Genomic DNA, 20431 nt, shown 5'->3' with positions numbered 1-20431 from the left:
AAACAACAAAAAACAGATGCAGGCCTGGATGTGCTCACCAGTCTGTGCCAAGAAATTTATAGGATAGGCGTCTGGCCAACGGTTTGGAAGAGGTCCATATTTGTCCCCATTCCCAAGAAAGGGGATCCAACAGAATGTGGAAACTATTGAACAATATCATTAACATCACATGCAAGCAAAATATTGCTAAAGAGAATTTTAAAATGGCTAGATAGGGACCCTTTCTACGAAGATGGCGCCGAAAGCGAAGAAGGAAGCCCCTGCCCCTCCCAAAACTGAAGCCAAAGCAAAGGCATTGAAGGCCAAGAAGGCAGTCCTGGAGGGCATCCACAGCCACAAAAAAAAGAAGATCCGCACTTCACCCACGTTCCGGCGGCCTAAGACGCTGAGACTCCAATGGCAGCCCAAATACCCCCGGAAGAGCGCTCCCAGGAGAAACAAGCTTGACCACTATGCCATCATCAAATTTCCCCTGACCACTGAGTCAGCTATGAAGAAGATAGAAGATAACAACACACTTGTGGTTCACTGTGGATGTCAAGGCCAACAAGCACCAAATTAAACAAGCTGTAAAGAAGCTCTATGACATTGATGTGGCTAAGGTCAACACTTTGATTAGTCCTGATGGAGAGAAGAAGGCCTGTGTTCGACTTGCTCCTGATTATGATGCTTTGGATGTTGCCAACAAAATTGGGATCATCTAAACTGAGTCCAGCGGGCTAATTCTAAATGTAATAAATTTTTCTCACACACAAAAAAAAATGGCTAGATAGGGAACTGCCAGAAGTTCAAGCAGGATTTAGAAGAGGCTGTGGTACCAGGGACATCACTGCTGATGCCAGAGGATCCTGGCTGGAAGCAAAGAATACCAGAAGAATGTCTATTAATGCTTTATTGAATGTGCACAGGCAATTGATTGTGTGGTTCCTAACAAGTTATGGCTAAATTTGAGAAGAATGGGAATCCCAGAGCACTTAATTGTGCTCATGTGAAACCTATACCTAGACAAAGAGGCTGTTTTGCAAAGAGAACAATGGAACACTGTTGTTGTTGTTATGTGCTGTCAAGTCACTTGTGACTCATAGGGACTCTTATGTAGAGTAGCTTGGAACCCTGCTCTATCTTGAGTCAATTTCATTGTCTCCAACACACTTACCCCCATTACTTCAATCACTGAGTCAAGCCATCTTAACCAGGTTCTTCTCTTGCAAAGTCCCTCCAACCAATCAAACATGATGTCTGTCTTCAAGGACTAGTTCTTCCTGGCAACATGCCCAAAGTATGTGAAATGGAGCTTCAAAATCCTTGCCTACAAGAAGCAGCCTGGTTTCACCCTCTCCAGGTCAGACCTGTTTATTCTCTTGGCGGTCCATGATATGTTCAATACTCTTTTTTCAGCACCACAACTCAAAGGCATTGGTTCTTCTTCTATCATCCTTAGTCATTGTTCAACTCTCTGATGCACAGCAAGTAACTGAGTAACTGCAGACTATGGCTTGGATGATGGTTTAAAATTAAGAAGGGAGTGCGTCAGAGTTGTATTCTCTCTCCATTCCTATTTGATCTGTATGCTGAGCAAATTATTCAAGAAGCTGGACTCTATGAAGAGGAATGTGGCATCAAGATTGGAGGGAGACTCATCAATAATAAGCTATATTATGCACAACCTTGCTTGCTGAAAATGAGGACTTGAAACACTTGTTGCAGAAGATCAAAGAACAGTCTCAATAGGGATTGTATCTCAATGTCAAGAAAAAGATTCTTACCACTGTACCAATAGGCAGCATCACGGTAGATGGAAAAAAGACTGAAACTGTCAACAATTTTGTCTTACTTGGATCCGCAATTAACACCCTTGGTACCAACAGTCAGGAAATCATAAGACCAACTGCACTGGGAAAATCTGCAGTTAGGGACCTCTCCAAATTACTGAGGAGTAACGATGTCAGTTTGAGGACTAAGGTGCTTCTGATTCAGGCCACGGTCTTTCTAATCATAGACAGCGAACTGCCAAAAGTTCAAGGAGGATTTAGAAGAGCCTGTGGTACCAGGGATATCACTGCTGATGTATCTGAGAGCTAGACTATGAATAAGACTTACAGAATTGATGCCTTTGAGCTGTGGTATTGGAGAAGAATACTGAATATCCCATCCCATACACTACCAAAAGAACAAGCAAATATTGCCTTGGAGAGGGTGCAGCTAGAGTGTTCTTTGGAGGCAAGGATGATGAGGCTTTGCCTCACATTTGAGCATGTTGCTAGGAGGGTTATTCCTTGGAGAAGCACATGATGGTGAGAAAGGTAGAGAGGGTCGACAAAGGAGAGGAAGACCCTGAACTAGGTGGACTAACACAGTGACTGCCATAATGGACTCTTGTGTGTCAGGAACTGTGAGGATGGCACAGGATGGACAGAGTTCAGATCTGTTTTTCAGAGGGTTGCTATGGGTCATACTTGACGACATCTAACAACAGCATACTATGTCAGACATCGCCTTAGGTATATGGTAACAACACCTGTGTCTAAAGTGACACCAATTTGCCTTGGAGATCATAACCTCTGATTTTTCCCTTACACAAAATTAGCAGTGACAATGACCAAAACATTTTAAAATTGGAATGTGTTTTCCAAAATCGTCAGAGGAGCCCTAGTAGTATAATGAATAAATAAATGGCTACTAAGTGTCAGTGGTTTGAAGCTAGTAGTGAATCCCTGAGAGGAAAAGACATTCAGCTTCTGTATGGATTATTGTTGTTAGGGCCTGTCAAGTCCAATACGACTCATAGCGATCCTATGAAAAACAGATCTGAACCCTTTTCTATCTTGTGCCATCTCATAATCTCTGACACACTTGAGCCCACTGCTGCAGTCACTGGGTCAATCCACCTAGTTGAGGGTCTTCCTCTCTTTCACCGACCTCCACCTTTCCTAGCTTGATGCCCCTCTCTAAGGAATAGCTTCTCCTAGCAACATGCTCAAAGTATATAAGATGACATTTCATCATCTTTGCCTCCAAGGAGCACTCTGGCTGCATCTTCTCCAAGACATACCTTTTGTTCTTTTGTCAGTCCCTGGGATGTTCAGTGCTCTTCTCCAACACCAACAGTTCAAAGGTATCGCTTCTTCTTCTGTCATCCTTATTCACTGCCCAGCCCTCAGATGTATAGCAAGTGATTAAAAAGACCACCACTTCTCTTCTCACACCTTCCCTGTGATTCCTATTTCCATTAAGCCTACCTTTTCTGTCTTCTGAGTATCTTCCCCAGGCAAATATTCCCTGTCGATTCTGTATGACTGGTTACTCTAAGAAGTGAGTGGCTGCCTGGTGCTACTTTTCATCTTATAGGCCTATTATTTGGCTGAACGTCTAACCATAGGAATAAGTTCAGTTCAAGGTTTCAGGGGTGGTTAAACGTCATAGTCTAGGGAATTTCCACCAGTCTCTATTGGACCGAAGGCCTGGCCGTCTTTTGTTTTCTGAATTTCACTGCACATTCCCCTCTACTGCATGCAGTTATCTTCCACTGTGATCCCTTGAGCAGGCACCATCTAATTCTTCTAGTCTCAATGTCAAACAGGGTGAGGTTTTAGTATTCCACTCACTCCTTGGATAACTGCTTCTAAACATCCTTGTTTTTCTTTCCTATTCTTTGTTCCAGACCTGAAGGATCAACAGTTGCAGTTTAGATGGCTATTTGCAAGCTTCTAAGACCCCAGTCACTACTTACCAAAGCAGGAAGTAGAACACTGGCTTTGTGGACTGTGTTATTCTAAAGCCAGGATTCTTTGAGCTTCCTTGCTCACTGCCCATATTACTCATTTGGAAAATAATGCTCTGTGTAACCTGGAGAAGCAATGCTCTGTGTGACCTTGGGAAGCAAAGCTCTGTGTGACCTTTGACAAATGCCTTCCTGCTGTTGTACCTCAATTTACTGTCTATCACAGTGGAGTTGGTCAAGAGAGTCTGTAAGTGACTCTGGTTGACATCTCCAACTGACCTTAACACACTGAGGCTCATGGTAAACTTTCTACTTGTGTGTGCCATGTCTCTGCAACCAGAATATACATTCCAGGCAAAGGTGATGGTTGTTGTTGGGTGCCATCAAGTTGAGTATGACTCACAGCAACAGTGTGAACAAGAGATCTGAATGTGGTCCTGTCCTGTGCCATCCTCACAATCTCTGACCTACTAGATAGAGCCAGACAAAGACAGAAGCCATTCATTGACATCCTCGAGTCGCCTAATACATCACCTACTGCTTATCTTTTCAAATGGTTTTAGGTGTCTGAAGCAGATGTCACACACACAAATTCAAGGAACTTTCTCATTGCTGTCAAGTGGTTCTAACTCATAGTGACCCTCCATTGGGCTTCTAAGGCTGTAAATGAAAATGGGAAGAGATTGTCCATTTTTGTCCTAAAAAGCCACTGGAGGATTAGAGCTGCTGGAGATGTGCGGCCTTCATATCAGCAGCACCACAACACACACTCACACACAATCTCTCTCTCTCTATGCTGTTATGTGCTGTCCAGTCCACTACAACGCACAGGGATCCTATGCATGATAGCTCGAACCTTGCTGTCTTGAGCCAACCTCACTGTCTCTGACACACTTGCTCCCATTGCCAAAGTCACTGGGTCAATCCATCTCTTCCAGGGTCTTCCTTTCCTGTGCTGACTCTCCATCCTTCCAAACATGATGTCCTTCTCCAAGGACTAGTAGTCCCTCTTGGCAACATGTCCAAAGTATGTGAAACAAAGAAGCTTCACAAACCTTGCCTCCAAGAAGCAATCTAGTGCAGCGCACGCACACACATACATGATCACTTTCTCTTATGTATCTATACATATAGATACATAATAGATCATGGATAAGAAAAGGCTATTTGAATTTAAGACATTATTGTTATAAATCAGTCAAACAAAAGCCTTGGTCATAAGAAACCCTAAATACAGAATACTGTTATCTTTGATTAAAGGAATGACAACTCCACTATGCTAGAATTTATTTTTCAATATCTGCTTCCAAGTGTAAGTTTCTGTTTGTGTCCATTTTCTAAACCAAATTAAAAATCATTGTCACTTAGTTGATTTTGACTCACAGCATCCCTCTAAGACAGAGTGGAGCTGCCCTATCAGGTTATTGAGGCTGTGAATCTTAACAGGAGAGGCAGCTCCCTCTTTTCTCTGTGGAGTGGCTGGTAGCTTTCAACTGCCAACCTTTTGGCTAGCAGCTCAACACTTAACCCACTATGCTCTCAACGCTCCTTGTACATTTCCTAGTTAATTCTAAGTTACAAGCTTGAGCTCTGAAACACTGAGGAATCCAAGAAGTTCTACATTTCTTTAAGTGAATTTGCATTCTACTACACTTTAAATATAACACAATATAAATATGGTTTATAATAAATTCGGTTCAGATACCACACTCAGCTGTTTGACCCTGGGAAATGGAACCCTGTGTCTCAGATTCCCACCTCACAAAATCAGTTTGAGGATGAAATAAGTCAGTATTTGTGAAGTGTCTACATCAATGTCAAGCACACGGGAAGTGGGATGTAAGTGCGGAGCGGATACAATTACTCACATATGTGCTAACACTTATACGTGAAGTGCAACTGGGAATGGGGGTGTAATTAGAACTGTTCACACGGTTCGTGGATTCCTAACATTTTCTCTGATGGTAACAGAGGCTAAAGTTTAATAATTTGTTGAAAGCTGCATCATTTTTACATGTATACACATGGCAGGCAATGTTTTCCACAGTGTGTGAAAAGTAGATCTTCCCTGGCTATGGATGCAGAGATGTGAGATCCTTGGAGGAGGTAAAGTGACAGAAGTGCCAAAGTCATACATATAGGGTTTGCAATGTATCTGGATGCAGTTAATGTTCATATGCAGATAATTTTCAATTGTCTGTTAAAAGGGCAAATCAATGGAGAAGAAAGGAAACTAGAGGATGAGAATAATTTACACACCGATCACCAGGCCTTAGTAACTCAGCGTTCCTGGCACTATTTAAGAGTCAAAGTTCCTCCCTACTCATGCTTTCTAGAAACTGGCGTAAGATCCTAGGTTTCCTTCTTTGTGAGGCACATTCTGTTCTGTGGCCAGTAGTGTCATGGCATGGAGGAATCAGGAAGGGATAATAACATTTTTTTTAGCGGCCTGCCTTTGTTCAGCAAACCACCTTTCATCCCATCTCTCTAGTGGGTTCATACGGTACTGTTGCTATGAACTGGTGTGATTTCTATCTTGGAAAAAGGTTCGTTCATTCATTCATTCAAAGCGTATCTCTATACATCAGATCATCATTTATAAACCAACCCAGCCAACGCTGGCATCACCCTGGCTTACTTATGTCTCCTGACAAATGTCTGCCTGGCTTAGAATCCAAGTCAGCCATTACCCCGTAAACACTGAGCCACAGTTCCCCCCTGTGGATGCCTTCCTCTGCCTATACCGAGAAGGCCAGGTCCTGGTCAGGAAGCTGGACCTCAGGCACCTACTCATGAGACCATGCTGGTGGCAGAACTAAAGCAGACAGCAGTAGCCACTGACTGAGGTGTGGGGCGGGTGTGTGTCAGCAGAAACAGCCTTAGCAGCATGACTCACCACACAGTCATCTATGATCTCCGTGAGGCGTGTCCGATGTTTCCGCCCCAAACGCATGATTTTTTTCCACGTGTAGTAGTACTCCACACACTGTGCCACTGTCTTCGACTTCACCTGATGGGAAAGTGAGCTCAAGATTAACTCTCGTGGCCATGGGCAGTGTGCAGAGCAGCAAGTTTTTAGAATTTAATTTTGTAATTCAACTGCATTAAAAAAAGTTTCCAGCTGAAAAGTCCCTTTCTGTCTCATTTTCCATCTACCTAGTTCTTACTCCCTACATGCAGCAGCAGCAGCAGAGAGCCTGTGCTAAATTCTGTCGGTTTCATCTCCAAGATTCACTATGCATCTACCAAAACCCACAAAAATGGATTCCTCCTCACCATCTTTTTATTCTCCACAAGAGGTGACACCGTGTGTATTGATTCACAACGTGATTCCCCCTCCTGCACAACAAAGCTTGCATATTCTTCTCTACCAATGTGTCTATTGACAGGTTCCTCATTTTGTTAACCCATATTCTTTTCCCATTCAATGTACCTGAATGCATTAGCTCTCCAGTTCTTGATTTTCAAAATCCTTTTATAAAAAATGGTCCTTAGTAATCAAACAAGAACATAAAAGAAAAAGTTTTGATGATAATAGTTCCATTTTCATAGGAACAAACCTTGCTTTGTTCACTCCCAAAGAGGAAAAAGCACATTTACTTTAAAGAGAAAAAAAATTCCTTTGTGGTAACTTATATATCCCTACGCTCAAGAAGGAAGCTCAATAACGTGGGTTTCAGGTTGCAGACAAAAGGCTGGCCCTAATCTACTCCTGGGAGCTGGGGACAGGAACACTGTCACCTACAGGGTGAGCCAGAAGGGCACCTTCAGAAGTTCTGTCTGCTCCCCTTACTCTGGGGTCACATTCACCTTGCACCTGACTCTCCTACACCAGAATCTCCCCACAAAGTGAGGACATCATCTCACAGACCCTTGGTTTTAAAAGCTGTTTCCTGGGAAGCATACCGCACGGATCCATCGCCAATCAAAGAGGTACATGGACTTCAAGGAAGAGTCTCGGGGAAGGTGACTTAGGAAAGGTGCTGGGCCTGAGGGTGATGCTGGCCACAAAGGCAGGGAAAGGCAGGAGAGAAGGCAAGCAGCAGCAAGAGGCCAGGCTAAGGCAGAGCCCGCATGTTCTGACTCCTATCTGGGCAAGCCCTAGCTTAAGGAGACACTGCACCTGAGGACTGGCCTGAGACCAGCCAGACGAGCCTGGAGTCAGAGAAAACTGTCGCCTGTGACTGTTCTCTGTGTGCCTAAACATCCTTAATGACCTTTAATAGTACAATTGGGTTCATCATTCATCAGCCTGTTGAAACATTCTTTAAATCAATTTAACGTTTGGCCTAAATCAACTCTCAGCCAATTAAGTCCTATTAAGTTCATTACATACTGTATAAAATGCTATTCCACGTGTGTGAACAGCCCTGTTTTCCTGAGAAAGGCTGCCAGTGTGAGGTGTTAGTATCATTGCTGTCATTCTGCGGAGGGGCCGATGCTGGAAGCTCAGCTCCTCGACTGGGGCAAGGATGGATCCTCTTCCCTCTCAATTTCCCAGAAAAAAAATTCTAGCTGTCAGAAATATGGCACATCTGTCAGATACGCATAAAATAAACCATGTAAATTGGGAAACAGAACCCTGGTTCTATCTATTCTGAGAAAACATAGAAATTATTTTGTAAACGCATCACCACTGTCAGGATTACATAATTATTATCCTTTTCCCCCTTCCTCCTCTTTCTCCTATATTGCTAACACTAGGGTCACTCACCACCAGCCAGAACAACCCTCACCTACACCAGTGAGGGCTAGAAAACACTCCTTTTTTTGTGCAAGTCTACTAAAAGCAGGGAAGAAAATATGGGTGAGTATCTCCAAATGAATACTTTACATTCTAAAACCTTATTAATTTCCCAAATTAAATTTCAAGAGAACAATGAGAAAAATCAGGCTTACCATCTTCTGTATAAAAATAAAGTCTTTGCTATAAGTGGATAGTGCTTTATTAAACAGTTTTTTTTCAAGAGAGGTCCATTTGTCCGAACCTGCAATGAACACACATTTTGTAATGAGAGCCCACTTAACTTAGCTTTATGAAATATAGAAATGTTTAGCAGGTGATACAACAGTTTAACAAAGAGCTAGTGCTGTGTCACAGATAGCAGCCCTGACTCAAAAACCTCAAACTCACAGCTGTTCAATCTGAATCTAGGCATTGTGGACCCTCCACTGGGATTTGAGGCTGTAAATCACATGGGCAGAGAATGCCCATTTCTGTTCCTCAGAGTCGGGTGGATTCAAACTGGTAAAGAGTTGTGGCCTTTGGTAGCAGCACAATTCAACACTGACTAGGCCATTAGCGCTCCTTTTGAAATGGGGTTAACATACCAACTATAGCTTTGTTATTTACCCTACCACTCAATTCTGTTATCTGCAAATGGTAATAATTATGCTATAACGTTATGGTAGTAAGTCCGGGTCACAATCCATGGATGCTCAAGTCTCTTATGGTGTAGCATTTGCATATAACCTAAACGCTTCCTGCTGTATGCTTTAAATCCTCTCTAGATTATTTTAACACTAAATACAATGCAACTAGCACTTTATACTCTCACCCCACTGGTCCAATAAGCAACATCATGATAGATGGAAAAAATACTGAAACTGTCAATGATTTCATCTTACTGGGATCCACAATCAGAATCCTTGATACCAGAAGCCAAGAAATCAAAAGTCATGTTGAAACAGAAGAGTCTGCTGTCAGGAACTCTCCAAAGTACCGAGGAGCAAGAATGTCAGTTTAAAGACTAAGGTGTCTGATTCAGGCCATGACCTTTTCAATCACTTGATTTGTATCTGAGAGCAGGACAATGAATAAGGATGACAAAAGATGCCCTGATGCCTTCGGATTGCAGTACTGGAGAAGAGTACTGAGTATCCTGTGAACTGCCAAAAGAATAAACAGTTATGTCTTGGAAAAGGTGCAACCAGAGTATTCCTTGGAGACAAAGATGGTGAAGCTCTGACTTACATATTTTGGGCATGTTGTTAGGAGGAGATATTCCTTGGAAAAGAACATCATGTTTAGAAAGGTGGAGGGTCAGAGAAAGAGAGGAAGACCCTCAATGTGATGGATTGACACAGTGATGGCAGCAATGTTGTTGTTGTTGTGTGCCATCGAGTCACTTGCGACTCATAGCGACCCTATGTTCAACAGTCCTAAACCCTGCACTAACCCTGTGCCAATCACACTGCCTCTGACTCACCCATCCCGATTACCCCAGTCACTGAATCAATCCACCTCATAGAGGGTCTTCCCCTCCTGCACTGTCCCTCCACCCTCCCAAGCATGGGCTCAAGTATATCAGAAATAATGAGGATGGAATAGGTTAGGACAGAATGCAGGTATGTTGTTCATAGAGCTGCTATGAGTTGTACTCAACTTGATGGCATATGACAACAACTCATCCTTCAGAGGTGGACTTGTGAGCAAGGAGTTGTCCTGCCAATCCAAATGCAAGAAGTTCTACCAGCTGCTGCAAGAAAGATGGACAGTCTCCTCCCATTTACAGCCTTTGAAAACGCACGAGTGGGTCAGATATGAGTCAGTTCTGACTTAACAGAAATGGGTTAAATTTGAGTTGAGCCTTTAAGGGATTTGCCTGCTAAGTTGCTTCCTCCATTGCTGAAGAATTCCAGTCTGGTTGGCTGAATTCATGGAGATAGAATTTGAGGATATAGAGGTTGAGTCTAACTGTTGCCATCTCACAGAATTGTTGAAAAGATTAAATAACGCCGCCAAAGTGCCTGCTCAGTAACCAGGAAAGAGCACTCAACAAATTTTTAGGAGTTCTCACATACTTTTCACCGACATGAACACCTACGTAAGAGTAAGGTTTATTGCACCCTCAAGAAGCTCACAGTCCACAGGACAGAAAAGTCAGCAGCCATCACGTTCAAGGTGACGACCTCAATGACAAGGGAAAGGGTGAGGCGTGCATGCCACAGAGGAGAGACACAGGGTCAGGGCAGCCAGAGAGGCTCATGGGAGAGAAGAAACCCTTTAAATGACAGGGTTGCACTGTCATTTTCCAGCAAGATGTCATATGAGGAGGAGAGAGAAAACCAACTAGTATTTGTGCCCTAGGTACTGTATAGGTATAGTCATTATTTAGTTGTATGGTATCTCTGTAACACTGGTATTGCTATTATCTCATCTTATAGATGGGGAATGGGCGTGTTGAAGGAATAATCAGTAATGCAGCACAGGAAAAGAAGGGGAACTGTAGGGTGAGTGTGTCCAGTTCTTGACAGACTTGCAGACTGACAGAGGGCCTGCTGGTGTGTCTGCTTGGTTTGGTAAAATGTCCTGCTAACTAGTTGATTCTGCCTCTAAATGACCTTATGTTGTTGAGCCAGAATTTATTGCTGATCCTCCAGTGGGTTTCCACGAGAGATAGCCTAGTCTCCCGTGAAGCAGGTGGTGGATTTGAACTGCATGTCTTTGGGAATGCAGAATAGTTTCTTACCTTTAGGCCACCAGAGCTCCCTAATGGCCTTACGTTGTGTGCTGTCAAGGTGAAATTGACTCTCAGTTAACCTTCCAGTGGGTTTTCCAAGGCAGTAAATCGCATGGGAGGAGACTGTCTATCTCTGCTACGGAGCACCTGGTGGATCTGAACCATGTGCCTTTACAGGAGAGGGGAAAAGTTCCCCAAAACATTTCAGGTTGTAAATCCTTACAGAAGAAGTAGACTGCCACACCTTCTTTCCATGGAGTGGCTGGTGCATTCAAACTACTTTGCCACAAGGACTCTTTGGCTAAACTTGATCAACTCAACTCAATGCTGCCAAAATGAAACAGACTCATAGCTGACCCTCCAGCAGGTGTTTTGGAGGCTAAACATCACATGAGAGTATACTGCTCACCTTTCTCCCCAGGAGATGCTGATGGTTTGAACTCCAAAGATGTGCCACCGGTGCTTCAGTGGTCCAATTCCCTACCGTGTACGCCACCAGAGATCCCTGCTTAACTAGACAGTTACCTCTTTCTTCTTAAGATATGGAGATGATCACATAGGAAGGTTCTGGGTGGTTTAGGGCAGGAAATAAGGCATACTTCTAAGGAGCTGCACTGTTCATGGCTCTGATGGTGCAGTCCACAGGGAGATGTACTGTTAACCCTCTCTGTATGTACTGGCACCTCTCTGACAGATCAAACATCAGTGGCTCCACGGGAGAATGATGGGCAAGCTACTCCATGGGATTCACAGCCTCTGAAAACCCACTAGTGGGTCAGCTTTGCGTAGGTTCTCACTTGACAGCAAGGATAGTGAGAGCGAGTTCACGGACCACAGTTTTGGGGGTCTAGAGAAAGAAGGCTTATCACTACAGCTGGTTCACAGACAACAGAGTCTCAACTCCTGGCTTCCTGAATTTGTCACCTCTCTGAGCCTTTGGGTGGTTGACAGCTAAATGATATTTGGGGAATCAGGGAGGCCACTCTGGGCTACAGGTTGAAAGCTGAGGCTCCTTAGAAGAATCCCTGACTGAGCGACAGAAGTTCAGATTTCTGAAATAGACACATTTTGTGTGTGATCCTGCACAGTCCGACAGCCCTAGCTGTCCACTCAGAATTAAGCTGTAAACACCTAAGCTAGCTTAAAAGGCAGGCTCGTCACTTTATTTCTTTGGTTTACAAGTTTATCGCTTTATTCCTAGAAGGAAAGCAGCTTCCCAGCAAATTCCCAGTTGAAAAGCAGCATTGTCCACAGGACTTGGAGGACTCTCTAGATGGGAAAACCACAAGTAGGGAAGAGCTGATCTTGGTGTTCAGGGTGGATGGGAGCAAGGAGGTACGTGGGATCTGGAGCTCATAGTTGCCTAGCTGCCACTTGGCAAACTCTGTCCAACATTTAAGATCTGGAGGTTTCAGCTCCTTCCTTCCCCAGAAGAAAAGGTAAAAACATAACACAGAAAGGATTGTTGTTATGTCCTATTGAGTTAGCATTGATTCGTAGCTGACCCTCCAGGGGTTTTCAGAGGCTGTAAATCACACAGAAGGGGACCGGCCATTTTTCTTTTAAGGAGCTGCTGTTGGATTTGAACCACGGGGTTCTGAACTGGCAGCACTACTCCTTACCAATAAGCCATGAGTGCCACCTAAGAATTAATCAACTATTTAGTTGAATAATCAAAGAGCAGTCATAGAGGAACAAACAGGTAGGAGGTATTGATCAGAAAGATGACAGGGGATGATGGTGACATGTCACACTGAGTGGGTGCCTGGACCAGTCTATAACGAACACAACTGCAGGTTTAAAGTACATGCAGCCCTAGGGTATAACCCAGCTAGGGAACTAGGGGACACATTCTGCTGATGCAAGTAAGCAACTGGAGAACCCTTTATAATTTCTGCCAGCCCACTGGGTTCCTGAGTTAAGAGTGCAGTTCCAAGCCCCAGTAAAACAGTAACATAGTTATCCATTCCACCAGGCCTGCAAGCCCCAGTAAAACAGTAACATGGTCATCCATTCCATCAGGCCTGTTCCACCTCACTGCGGACACACTTGCCACTGTCGTGCAAGGCTCACCACCTGTTTTCTGGCCCAACACGCAATTTCAAGCTTCCAAATCTGTCTGCTTTTGAAGAGCAGGCTCCCAAGTGGTTCATTTGACACACCACAGAGTATGAAGTAACTTCTCGCATATCTCTCAAGGGGGGGATCCCCAAGCTTCATGAGGGAAGCAGATTTTCCTTTGCTGACCTGTGTGGTGGTTTTCAGGGCTACTATTCTGTGACAGGAACAATAGCAGGTGGACTTCAAGTCTTCTAGATCCCAGAGTTTTCATCAGACACCTCAACCCTGGAAGGGGACGCACCATCTCCCACCCGGAGGACTGTCAGGGTTGCGGGAGGGAGCAAGTTCTTACAGAGCAAGGGATGTTGACTCCTCTACATCCACATGTTGGTGCAAAAAGTACTGCCCGGCTGTGTGACCACACAGACAGATGTCTGTGAGGCAAGAGGCAGAGAAGAGAGGCCATTCTCACACCGTGGTTTATTCCCTCTGCATCTTGATTCCATGAATGCCCACAGCAGCTGAAACTCCAAACCCAGAGCTCTCTGACTTAATTTTCACGTCAAAGACTGCTTTATAGAAACAATAACTAAGTATGTCCCCTTCCCAATAATAAAGCCATTATGCTGTGAGGAAAGGGGGGTGAAATTTAGTTTTGACACATTAAACTGCAAACCTGGTCCTCCTCTGAGTCCAGCAAGTTTACTAACATCTCTGAGGCACAGTTTTCTGATCTGTGCACAACACAGGGATCAGACAGTAACCCTCGGTGACTGAGATTGTCTGGTCCTAAGTACAATTAGATACATTTACTCAGTAGATGTGTTGGATCGTTGTTAACAATTCAATGAGCAGATTCCAAATCCACCCACAGCCGTGGGACACACAGTAGTGCCTGCTGGTGTCTGTGTGACGGGCACTCACGAAGGTGCTAGTTCTTGCCAGCGATCTCCATTCTGTGGATTTAGAATCCCACTGCCTTCCTTCTGGCTGGCTGCTCAGAACGGCAAAGCTCTTCGTAATCCAGAGACAAGTGAAGGACCCGGTGTCTCCGTTTCCTGGGGCCGCTGACAAAGTTCCCTTGCTATTCTTAGACAAGGTTCTAAGCCAGTCCTTCTAGGATTCTGCATCTTGGACAAAGTCCAGCATAACATGCAAAACGGAGGCAGGAGGCCACCTCAAACACGCCCTTCTCTCCACCCTCGCGATGCCATCCCTTTCTCTAGAAGCTTCCTGCTGCCAACTTAACACACACGCAGGGCGAGCCTGCTGACATCCCCCAGGAGCCATTTGTTCCTACCTGGGGATTCCTGGCTATTGGGTTATTATCAGCAGGGGCCCCCTAACAAGATGATTAAGGCTAATTTACAAAGAGCCTAATTAACTGGATGTAACTGGTGCTGGACGAGTATCAAGAGGGAAAATCTTCCCAGCAATGGTTGCTGGGAAACAGGCAGTGGACTGAGGCTGATTTGGGGCCATGGACAGCGAATGCAGGCAATTTAAGAGAGAGAGAGAGAGCAGGGAGAGAAAAGTTTGACCACTGTTACATTCTCCAAGAGGACTTCTGGGATTCACTTTTAGAAGTTTAAAATTTTTATTAATCTTGCTATCCTTGCAGTTCTGGTGGCGAAGTAGAAAGGAGGTACAATGCCAAGCCAAAGGCTGACAGTTCGAATCCACCAGTTACTCTAAGGGACAAAGATGGGCAAACTCTCCTCATGCAATTTACAGCTGGAGGGTCAGTCATGAGTTTGAAACACCTAACGATAATAACCGGAAGATATGTCATTGTAGGGAAAAGAGGGTTGTTTTCCCATCAGATTTTTATTTCTCTGTAGGGTTTTCCACAGCAGGTGAGAGGTGGAATAATTTTTCCAGGATCAGAGTATAAGGAAGTTGTGGGGGTAAATGAAGAAAGGCCTGGATCTGAATCCCAAACCCTGCCTTGTCCACTAAGCCTTTGCCTTAGAACCACTGTGCCTGGCAAGACAAGGGACACAGAGTATTCAACGAATTCAGCTCCTGTCCTTAAGCAGACCACAATCTAGCTAGACACACGGGGCCTGGAAAACCAAATTACAGTTGTGTCTCTTGCAAAGCACACCTCTTGAACAAGAAAATTCTGTCTCTTCCTTGAAACTGGGAAAGCCAGAGATTGCTGGGTGTTGATCCTGACTCACAGCGACCTCATGTAATAGACAACAGCTGTCCCCTGTGTTTTCAAAGCTGCAATCTTTATCATAACCAATAATGAGGTCTTCTCCCATAGAGCAGCTGAGTGGGTTCTAACTGACAACCTTTCAGTTAGCAGTCAAAATGCTTAACCATGAGAACACCAGGACTATTTAGGACAGAGACTTCTCAGGTGTTCCTGAGTTGGCTTTGACTCACCTATTGATAAAAGAACAAAATCTTGTCTGAGTCTGCACCAGCTTCACAAACCCTGCTGTGTTTAAGCCCCCGTGACAGTCACTGTCTTTCCCAAATGAACAGGCATCTTCCAGGTTTCCCCTCCTCAGAGCTCAGGCCGGAGTCCAGGCTCCAGTATGAGCTTGGACTGTGGGAACCAAAGGCAGCCTCTGTGGAATCCCTACTGAGAAGCCCTGGGCCACACACACCTTGACACCTCCTCTGCTGAGCATCTATCTGCAGGAGTGATCGGTTCAACGGATAAAGCGAGGATGCTGCAACTCTCTAGTCACAACCAGGCCTCCTCTCCATGCTGACTCCCTGACAGGCAAATCACTCCCTGCACAATGCAACTGCGGACGGGGAGCCACTGCACACAAGTGCTAGCCACACACAGGGGCTGCGCTGAGAGGCTGTGTGCAGAGGGAAAGGGAGAGGGCTGAACCAGCACCTCGGTGGGAATGAAAGCAAGCTGTGAGCTGTTATACACAGCAATCCTTTAGCAAGTCAAACAGAGTGTCAATATGTGTGTAGCTCTTATAGGTCCCCAGGTGGGTGAGGGCACAGAGTGCCCCAGGGGCAAACTGCATTATTGGGCTGCTAACCAAAATACCAGTGGTTCAAGTCCCCAAGCCACTCTATGGGACATGGAGAGAGTGGTCTCTTCTAAAACTTTACAGCCTCTGAAATTCAGTGCAGGGTTGCCATGAAAAAGAACTGACTCAGGGGTAGCAACTTTTTTTTAAAAAAAAAAACCACAAGCATTTTGTCGTAGGCTTCTAACTGAAAGGACGGCAGTTCAAAACTACCCTGAAGCAAGCACTGCAGAAGAGAAACCTGGCAGCCTGTTTCTACAGAAGACAGCAGCCAAGAAAGCTGGACAGAGCCCAGCTCTACTCTATAAAACATGGGTCATAAGTCCTAAGTCAGAACGGACTCCACGACAGCAGGCTTGGTTCTGGGAACCTCAGCAATGACACTTTCTCTGAGACATCTGTGATCTGGGCAAGTGGCCCTCAAACTGAGGTGAGTTGCCCAGCCCACACAGGTTGGCTCTACCCACCAGCCTTCCTGGACCCCAGCATTGACCACCTTTTCCCTTTCCTGCAGAATTGCTCACAAGGGGTGAGACAGGTCAAGGAAATGCAAAGCAGAAGTGATTTTCAAAGGCCTGTGTCTCTGCTTTTCCCCTAAATTGGAAGCTTCTTCCTCAAGAAACCTGGGAGCTTGGTGTGCCATTCCTAGGCTGGGAGAGGCAGGCTGACCCTGGCCACAGCCACAGAGCCGAGAACTGTAAGAGAAGCTCCTGATGAGGCCTGTGTTGAGCTGGAAAGACAGAGATAAAGCAGTAACTCAAAGGGGTCTGGTATGGAAGCCCATCTGGGATGAGGCACAGAGACAGGAGTCTGTGTTACCCAAGAACCATGTAAAGAGGCGTCAGAAGCTCAGAGGTGGCAGCTGGTAGTTGAAGGTATGTGTGGATGGGGAGAGCTCTGTTGCCTTCCCCTCCCTGCATGGTTTGGAAGGGATATGTTGTTAGTGGAATGAAGAAGGTGAAGCTTTTAAGACCAGTGACTTCAAATTGGTTGTTTTGGAGGAAAATAAGCCTTATCTGCTCATTATTCTACAAGATTCTGTGGGACTTAGTCTGTTGATCTGACAGAGAAGACAGATGAGCACTCCTTTCTAGGGACACACAGCTAGGGGGATACCAACACCCATCTTTCTCCTCTTCCTCTCTTGCCTCAAGGGTTGAAATGATTACATAAAGTGAAGACTCTTTCCTCACCTGTTTCTGAGGGAAGGGTGAGAGGGTAGCTAAGGGATTAGCTTGTTGTTCTGGACCATCAGGTCGGAACCAACTCATAGCTGACCGCTCTGGTGCGTTTTCAGAGGCTGTAAATTTGCATGGGAGAAGACTGCTCATCTTTCGACTGTGGAGCAGCTGGTGGATTAGAACTATCTTCGGGAGAAGGAAGGGCAATCTCCTCCTGAAAGATGAACTGCCTCTGAAAACCTGTCTGAGGGTCAGCTATGGGTCGGTTCCAACTTGACAATACACAACAACAATCTTTAGGTTGGCAATGTAACTTCTTTCTTATCCATTAGGCCACCAGAATTCCCTAGGGATTAACCGGACAAGCCCACAACCAAATAAATTCACTGCTGTTGAGTTGATGCCAACTCCTATCAATCCTACAGGATGGCACAGAATCCTATGGCACTTCCAAGGCAGTGTGTCCAAGCAGTGACAGGGTGGCACAGGGCTGGCCAGTGCTTCATTCTGTTGTACGTAAGGGTTGCTATGAGGACTCAACAGCTCAATATTGAGGCAAACATCCACATCTTTTCCCCACAGAAGCTAGTGGGTTTGAACTGCTGAGCTTTGGGCTAGCAGCCGCTAGATATACCAGAGCTCCTTAGTTCCCTAAAATCAGTAAATCGTAGAATTTATACTCTCCAGTTTCAAAGTTTTTAGTATTATTTTGGTGTTTTTGCTTAGTTATATTTCATCTGGGGGCCAAGGGGACTGTTAGTCTCTAGCTTTCTGACTTATTTTTTGTCACGACATCCATTCAAAACAGTTATGCTTGTTCGCAGACTAGTATGAAGTGGAGAGTGCTCAGCGCTGGAGCTGAGCAGCCCAGAGGCTCTGGCCGCCCCCTGGCATCTTGAGAGATGAAGGCATGAGCAGCTCACAGCACAGAGTTAGGAAGATCCATCTGGTCAACCAATAATCTCATCCATTATAGACATGGGACAGGATCTAGGTGGGCAGACAGTCTGTGAGAGTTTAATGGGCAGGAGATGATGTTGAGAATATGGAAGGATGCATTTATTTCCATGACAGGTGATGGAGAACTCCCACATCTCCCCATCTACATTAGAGGCAGACCTCAAGAAGGAAATGATCTGGACAATGTTTTAATATTGGTTAAAATGGTGCTTCTTAGCCTATGGGTTTGTTGTGGATTTGCCTATTTCCAGTTTCAACAAATAAAAGGATGAGCTGCACTGGAAAAAGCTGCTGTCAAGGACCTCTCTGAAGTGCTAAAGGGCAAAGATGTCAGTTTAAAGTCCAAAGTGTGCCTGATCGAAGCCATGGTATTTTCAATTGCTTCCTATGCAGCTGAAAGTACAACAAGGAATAAGGGTGACAAAATATCCCAAGGACAGCCAAAGGAACAAACAAGTCCTTAGAGGCAAGGGTGTTGAAAACATCACCTCACATACTTTGAGTTTGTTGTCAGAGGTATCAGTCCTTGCAAAAATACATCATGCTGGAAAAAGTTGGAGAAAAAGAAGACCCCCAATAAGATGGATTGACACAGTGACTGTAACTATGGGCTTGAACAACTCAGATGTAAGCGTGGTGCAGGATGGGGCAAGGTTCAGATGTGCTGTTCGCAGGTTCATTAGAACTTAGCAACACCTAACAATAACAACAGTTTCAGGGGAGCTCTGGTGGCCTAGTGGCAAGAAGCTGCATTGCAATCCCAGAGGTACATGGTTCGAATCCACCAGATGCTCTGCTGGAGAAGGAGGAGCAATATCCTCCCATACCAGTCAGATCTGATTTGACGGTACACGCGCACAAAATAACAATAAAAAAAAAACAAACTCCCCAAAAGCAATAACAACAGTTTCAGTGTCTTCAGAGAGTTCTGCACAGGGAAACCTTCTCTTGGGTTTTCTGTGACTGGGTCAGAGACTGAAGACAAGGAAGGAAGGCCACCTCCTGAGAAATGAAGAACATACAGACAGAAGCAAGGGTGGTGGGGAAGGGAGCCCACTGAGAACATTCCGGCATGGACTCCCTCACCCTAAGACACGAATGGCTGCCCTGATCGGTGCCTGTAGAAGGCAATGTTAGCACCCCAAGTCCACACATTTAGCACCTACCTATGCAGGGTCTAGGGGCCCTGGTGGTGCAGTGGATTAATTTAAGTCTGCTAACCCAAAGATCCACAGTAGGAACCCACCATCTGCTCTGCAGGACAAAGATGAAGCTGTCTGCTCCTGTTAAGATTCACATCCTTAGAACCCCTATGTGTAAGACAGTAGATGCTCTTAGGGTTTTAGCTTCTGTTAAGGTTCCATCTTTGGAAACCCTGTGGATCAGTCTTACACAACAGAGACGTCCCATTGATTTCTGAAGGTATAATCTTTACTGAAGCAAACACCTATTTTTCTCCTATGGAGCTGGCCAGTTAGTGCCTAGAAATACTGACCTTTTGGTTAGCAACCAGACTCAACCTCTGTGCTACCCAGGCTCTTCCCCAGGTATGAGAGATCCTCAAATGACTAAAAAATGAGAGGGATTAGGGGTTCAGGCCTCTCTTACATAGAGAACCAAGGCAGATTCATGTAGATTTGTTAGTATAGAGGGGCTTAATGAATTTAGTAGAAATAAGTGTTGACTCTGTGTTAGTCCTTAGGTTTCTCAAATGGTTTCCTTTTCTCCTTGTGATTTTCACTTTATTCTGATATCAAAGGTATCTTCTTCCCTCTTGAAGGTAGTGTTATTGTAAATTCTTGCACTCAGAAGACCTTACATGCATAAGATCTTTCTCTCCTGTCATTACTGTAAGGTACTGTTTCATAACTGTCTCTCTCTCAGACTCCACACTACATTAAATAGGACTATGCAGTAATCACTGATGTACCTTTATGCCTAAAACAGTCTGTTATGTCTACAAGTTCTTCAAATAAGCAACTGTTTCATAAATTAACAGTAAGAACTAACAGGATGTATACAAGCCCCACTTTACAG

At 44.8% G+C, this 20431-nt stretch overlaps 1 protein-coding gene across 1 annotated transcript in view; it reads right to left on the bottom strand.

Moving 5' to 3' along the window:
- Positions 1–20431, bottom strand: part of TRERF1 (transcriptional regulating factor 1) — a 57017-nt gene that overhangs the window by 22651 nt on the left and 13935 nt on the right. The window contains exons 10-11 of the mRNA XM_006882150.1: positions 8621–8709; positions 6618–6731 (exon numbers count right to left, since the gene is read on the bottom strand). Of these exons, the coding sequence (XP_006882212.1) occupies positions 6618–6731; positions 8621–8709 (203 nt within the window). The remainder of the gene's footprint in view (positions 1–6617; positions 6732–8620; positions 8710–20431) is intronic.

This window comes from Elephantulus edwardii, unplaced genomic scaffold, assembly GCF_000299155.1.
Source record: "Elephantulus edwardii isolate Elephantulus edwardi_28Jun2011 unplaced genomic scaffold, EleEdw1.0 scaffold00017, whole genome shotgun sequence".
NCBI lineage: Eukaryota > Metazoa > Chordata > Mammalia > Macroscelidea > Macroscelididae > Elephantulus > Elephantulus edwardii.
The sequence above is the reverse complement of the archived record's forward strand: the minus strand, read 5'-3'. Positions and strand labels throughout refer to the sequence as shown.